At 43.0% G+C, this 6,488-nt stretch overlaps 1 protein-coding gene across 1 annotated transcript; it reads right to left on the bottom strand.

Moving 5' to 3' along the window:
* Window positions 1-4,911: 4,911 nt before the first annotated feature.
* On the bottom strand, window positions 4,912-6,058 carry LOC121574211 (neuroepithelial cell-transforming gene 1 protein-like). Its single transcript, XM_045222689.1, has 2 exons — window positions 6,010-6,058; window positions 4,912-5,888 (listed from the first exon to the last, which is right to left on the bottom strand). The coding sequence occupies exons 1-2, from the start codon at window positions 6,056-6,058 to the stop codon at window positions 4,912-4,914; spliced, it is 1,026 nt and encodes a 341-aa protein (XP_045078624.1).
* Between the last annotated feature and the right edge of the window lie 430 nt (window positions 6,059-6,488).

Here is a 6,488-nt window from a genome sequence, read left to right as displayed (position 1 = left end):
TCCTGTTGGAAGGTGAACCTTCGCCTCAGTCTGAGGTCCTGAGCACTCTGGAGCAGGTTTTCATCAAGGATCTCTCTGTACTTTGCTCCCTTCACCTTTCCCTCGATCCTGACTAGTCTCCCAGTCCCTGCCACTGAAAAACATCCCCTCAGCATGATGCTGCCACCACCATGCTTCACCGTAGGGATGGTGCCAAGTTTTCTCCAGACGTGACGCTTGGCATTTAGGCCAAAGAGTTCAATCTTGGTTTCATCAGACCAGATAATCTTGTTTCTCATGGTCTGAGAGTCCTTTAGGTGACTTTTGGCAAACTCCAAGCTGGCTGTCATATGCCTTTTACTGAGGAGTGGCTTCCGTCTGGCCACTCTACCATAAAGGCCTGATTGGTGGAGTGCTGCAGAGATGGTTGTCCTTCTGGAAGGTTCTCCCATCTCCACAGAGGAACTCTGGAGCTCTGTCAGTGACCACCATTTTCACTCTGACATACACTGTCAACTGTGGGATTTTCGAGTCTCATAGCAAAGGGTCTGAATACTTATGTAAATAAAGTATTTCTGTTTTTTATTTTTAATACATTTGCAAACATTTCTAAAAACCTGTTTTCGCTTTGTCAGTATGGGGTATTGTGTGTAGATTGATGAGGATTTTTATTTATTTCATCCATTTTAGAATAAGGCTGTAACGTAACAAAGTGGAAAAAGTTAAGGGGTCTGAATACTTTCTGAATGCACTGTACATAGAGTCATTGAACACTGGTTATTTTAATAATGTTTACATACTGTTTTACCCACTTTTTATGAATATACTGTATTCTAGTCATGGCTCATCCTATATAACTACTGCTGTACACACCTTTTCTATTCACATACTGTCCATATTGTCTATACACACCATTTATATACAATGAGTATACCAAACATTAGGAACACCTTCCTAATATTGACAAGGTTTCAAAAGCGATGCTGGCCCATGTTGACTCCAATGCTTCCCACAGTTGTGTCAAGTTGGCTGGATGTCCTTTGGGTGGTGGACCATTGTTGATTCACACGGGAAACTGTTGAGCCATACCCCGTTCAAAGGCACTTAAATATTTTGTCTTGCCTATTTACCCTCTGAATGGCACACATACACAATCCATCTCTCAGTTGTCTCAAGGCTTAAAAATCATTCTTTAACCTGTCTCCTCCCCTTGATCTATACTGATTGAAGTGGATTAAACAAGTGACATTAATAAGAGATCATAGCTTTCACCTGGATTCACCTTGTCAGTCTCTGTCATGGAAAAAGACAGTGTTCCTTAATGTTTTGTATACTCAGTGTCTATATATAAATATAAATAGATATATTTATATTCCGGGCTCTGACATTGCTCATTCTGATATTGCTCTTTTTTTAAATTCTAGATATTACTGCACTGTTGGAGCTAGAAACATAAGCATTTCGCTGCACCTGCGATAACATCTGCAAATCTGTGTACCCGACCAATAAACTTGATTTGATTTTAAAAAGGTCTGACAGTCCAACAATGCCATCTACAGATATTTGGTAAGCGATGAGTCCCAGGACATGCTTTTCATAGTTAAATACCTGCTGCCACCATGTGGTATCCTTCAATAAATACATGTTGAAACAGAGAATACAGAGATAAAGTGTGGTATATTTAGTTTCTCCCTATTATTAACGAATAAAAAACTAATATTTTTGAAAAACACTAAACATCTATTGTATATCCTTCTAAAATAAAGTATTCTGTTATAAAGGGGTTACTAGATTATTTTATAAACTAATCTTACAAGTGTAGCTTGTATCTGTTTCAAAGATGATACATTGTCAATGATGACTGCAGCATATCAGGGTCACCACAGTTCCCAGATCCTCATTCACTGTGACAGTGCATTTTGAGTGGTGTGAAGCCTGAGTAACATAATAAGTTGTGGTTTCACTTAAATAAACTAACTCAGATTTTGTTCATTAGTGGTAACATAAGCTTAATAATCATCGGTCGTTCGAGCCCTGAATGCTGATTGGTTGAAATATACCACGGGTATGACAAAAATATATATTTTTACTGTTCTAATTACCTTGGTAACCAGTTTACAATAGCAATAAGGCACCTGGGGGGTTTGTGGTATATGGCCAATATAACACAGCTAAGAGCTGTATCCAGGCACTGCCTAAGAACAGCCCTTAGCCATGGTATATTGGCCATATACCACACCTCCTCTGGCCTTATTGCTAAAGTATAGGCCATCTAATGTTTATTGCCTATTGCACCCCAAATACTCAAGTAACTAGGCTATCAGTCAAGTCAAGTCTCAACCTACCCAATACTCTGTGTGGATGACAATGTGACGTTTTTTACTCATGAATCCTTCAATTAGGCTTAGGTCTACTTATTTTTTCTTTACTCATTAAATTATTTTGTTCAATTAGTGTATGTCTGTAGATGCTAACACATTTTTTCTCACCAACTTTGGAGCGATTCTGACTGAACAACACTGTTTTTCAAAGTAGCTTATCTTGAGATATTAGCGCGAGCGCGTTGGCCATTACTGGTGATTAGCCTATGCTTCATCTTCAGTGGGTGAGTCAGTGTCACGGGAAAGTTTATTTTGCAGCCTATCTATATATAGATGTACAGTGCATTCAGAAAGTATTCAGACCCCTTAACTTTTTCCCCATTTTGTTACGTTACAGCCTTATTCTAAAATTGATTAAATGAAAAAACTTCTCAAGCTACACACAATACCCCATAATGACAAAGCGAAAACAGGTTTTTAGAAATGTTTGCTAATTCATTAAAAATAAAAAACATAAATACTTTATTTACATAAGTATTCAGACGCTTTGCTATGAGACTCAAAATTGAGCTCAGGTGCATCCTGTTTCCATTGATCATCCTTGAGATGTTTCTACAACTTAATTGGAGTCCACCTGTGGTAAATTCAATTGATTGGACATGATTTGGAAAGGCACACACACACACCTGTCTATATAAGGTCCCACAGTGTATGTCACTCCTGCGTTGTCTTGGCTGTGTGCTTAGGGTCGTTGTCCTGTTGGAAGGTGAACCTTCGCCTCAGTCTGAGGTCCTGAGCGCTGTGGAGCAGGTTTTCATTAAGGATCTCTGTACTTTGCTCCGTTCATCTTTGCCTCAATCCTGACTAGTCTCCCAGTCCCTGCCGCTGAAAAACATCCCCTCAGCATGATGCTGCCACCACCATGCTTCACCGTAAGGATGGTGCCAGGTTTCCTCCAGACGTGACGCTTGGCATTCAGACCAAAGAGTTCAATCTTGGTTTCATCAGACCAGAGAATCTTGTTTCTCATGGTCTGAGAGTCTTTAGGTGCTTTTTGGCAAACTCCAAGCTGGCTGTCATATGCCTTTTACTGAGGAATGGCTTCCGTCTGGCCACTCTACCATAAAGGCATGATTGGTGGAGTGCTGCAGATATGGTTGTCCTTCTGGAAGTTTCTCCCATCTCCAAAGAGGAACTCTAGAGCTCTGTCAAAGTGACCATCAGGTTCTTGGTCACCTCCCTGACTAAGGCCCTTCTCCCCTGGTTGCTCAGTTTGGCCGGGCGGCCAGCTCTAGGAAGAGTCTTGATGGTTCCAAACTTCTTCCATTTAAGAATGATGGAGGCCACTGTGTTCTCTGGGACCTTCAATACTGCAGACATTTTTTGGTACCCTTCCCCAGATCTGTGCCTCGACACAATCCTGTCTCGGAGCTCTACGGACAATTCCTTTGACCTCATGGCTTGGTTTTTGCTCTGACATGCACTGTGAACTGTGGGACCTTATATAGACAGGTGTGTGCCTTTCCAAATCATGTCCAATCAATTGAATTTACCACAGGTGGACTCCAATGAAGTTGTAGAAACATCTCAAGGATGATAATAATAATATGCCATTTAGCAGACGCTTTTATCCAAAGCGACTTACAGTCATGTGTGCATACATTTTTACATATGGGTGGTCCCGGGGATCGAACCCACTACCCTGGCGGTACAAGCGCCATGCTCTACCAATTGAGCTACAGAGGACCACTTCTGGGTGAAGGAGGGTAGAGAATCAACACACAAGTTACCAAGCCATCTCATAACAACATACTCATTTCATCCTTTGTCTCCACAGACAGTTGACAAGTATTTGCATGTCGTCTACACTGTGTACACTACTGGAGATCAACCTCAACACATGGTGCTGCATGGAAAGAAAGCCTGCGTCCCAAATGGCACCCCATTCCCTATATAGTGTACTACTTTTGACCAGGCCACATAGGGTGTCATTTGGGGGACACAGAGAAATGGCTCAACAAAACCATTTTAAAACACTAACCAAGGGACACACTGACCAACCCGGTAGAAATGATTACTTAATCAAAAACAAGTGGTTAATAAATTCCAGTTCCAATCAACATATATTCTTCTTTTAAGAGCTAAAACAGTGCTATTTTGTATAAAACAGAGTTAGTGATTTTAACATTTTTTTAAAAACTAATTCACATAACCGTTGTAAACAGATGTAAATCATTTGCAGTCACATTGGTTGGCACATATCATTCCCTTGTAAAGTAAACCAATAATTTTCGGAAATTTACAGAACTCTTCAATTTCATCGGTTTGCAGTGCACAGACTGGACGGATGTGATTGGACGGTTTTGACATGGCTGCTACATGGTCGTCATGGTACATTTTCAGACATTCTTCTATGCAAAATCACTACTTGACAGACAGGTGCCATGGAAATTCCCGAACAAGTAGAATACACATTAATATTACAAGTAAAAAGTCCAACATAACACCATAGAGAAGAAGACAAGGTAAAAAAGATGGACAGAGCAGTGAAGGTGTACACGTGCTGGACATCCCCCTGGCCTCCATGGACTCCTCAGTTCCGGTCTCTCTTCTAAACGCCGGTCTCTTTACTCCTGCGAAGCTGACCACGGCTCCACTCTCTTTTCATTTTACTTGAAGAATCAGACCGGGGGAGTGCCTCTGTGCCTTTACACCCTAGGATTGGATCACCGACCTGGGAACAGTCGTTCTCATCTGCCCCCTCCTCGACCTGGACCATATCGGACATGGACACCACAGAAGAACGACGCTTGGCCCTGGTCGTAGCCTCACTGTGCTGATCTCTGAGTGGCGCCCTCTGCTTTTGGGGTTGGGCGTCAACGGCGCTCCAGAGACAGTTGAGCCACTGCTGCTTGTGGAAAACGTTGTTGACCTGCAGGGTGTCAGACTGGCCGTGGGTCGGGTCCAGGGAGGTCACGCGGAACACATTCTTAGCTTTCTCCCCCTGGCTGAAGGCCCCTCTGAAGGACCCTCCCATGCATATGTCTCCATCCTGTAGGTCCTCTAGAACCAGGTCTCTGATGGGGAGGGGCTGACGGTACACCTGGTAGCAGCTCCGCTCGTTACGCGTCACCGGCCGCGTCAGCACCAGCAGCTCAGAGAACAGGAACACATGAAGCTTCGAGCCACTCTTGTTGCGTAGCTCTCCGTGACAGTGCAAGGTCTTGCAGTTGTCGATGAGTGGGTCTCTCTGCCTGTCATCTAGATACTCCAGCTTATTAATGTAGTACTGACACTCCGACTCTCCCTTCCTCACGTTGATGTCAGACAACACACCCTGGATGATGGTCATCGCTTTCTCCAGACAGGGTACATCAGGGTGGTCTGGCGGGGTATGCCTCAGTATCTCTCTCAGCAGTAGGGGGTATTTGACCAGCTGGCTCCTGGGTATATCCAGGAAGCTCCACAGGTCCAGCTTCCTGCTGAAGGGAGACTCCAGGCAGCGCTGCAGGAAGTCCTGCACCCTCCGGTCCTGCTTCTTCTGGTCCAACAGGGCCTTGGCGGCCAGCTGGTTACAGAAGGAACTCCCTCAGCACAGTGGAGGTTTTTTGGAGTTGTTGACAGTGGCGGGGGAGGTTTCGGAGCTGACGACCGCTAGGCTAATGGTGGACGTTCTCTTCGAGGAAATCCTTCGAGGAAATCCTTCGACTCTTCGGCTTGTCTTCCACAGATAATTCGACCACCTCCGACTCCTCCATTTTAGAGGTTGGGTGTAGGAAGCTAGCTAGCTAATTCAAAACAATACAATTATAATGAAACAGCAACGACGATCAATGGAAACAGGATGCACCTGAGCTCAATTTCGAGTCTCATAGCAAAGGGCTTGAATACTTATGTAAATAAGGTATCTGTTTTTTTTTGTAATACATTTGCAAAAATTTCATAAAACCTGTTTTCACTTTGTCATTATGGGGTATTGTGTGTAGATTAACAAAATTACGCTCTCTGGTGTAGTATTTTGAATTATTTTATTCATGACTGTTCAGACAAAAGTTGTATAATTTTGGGGGAAATTATTTTTTTTAGCTTATTTTGGCAAAATTATTTCAATTTATTAGCAGCACCCCCAGCACCATTACTTCCCGCGGCTATGTCGGTACTTCCTCTGTAATCCCCCAATGTTTCTTT

Source organism: Coregonus clupeaformis, chromosome 9, assembly GCF_020615455.1.
Source record: "Coregonus clupeaformis isolate EN_2021a chromosome 9, ASM2061545v1, whole genome shotgun sequence".
In the NCBI taxonomy this organism is placed as follows: Eukaryota; Metazoa; Chordata; class Actinopteri; order Salmoniformes; family Salmonidae; genus Coregonus; species Coregonus clupeaformis.
Note: the sequence above shows the minus strand (reverse complement) of the source record. Positions and strands in the feature narration are given on the sequence as shown.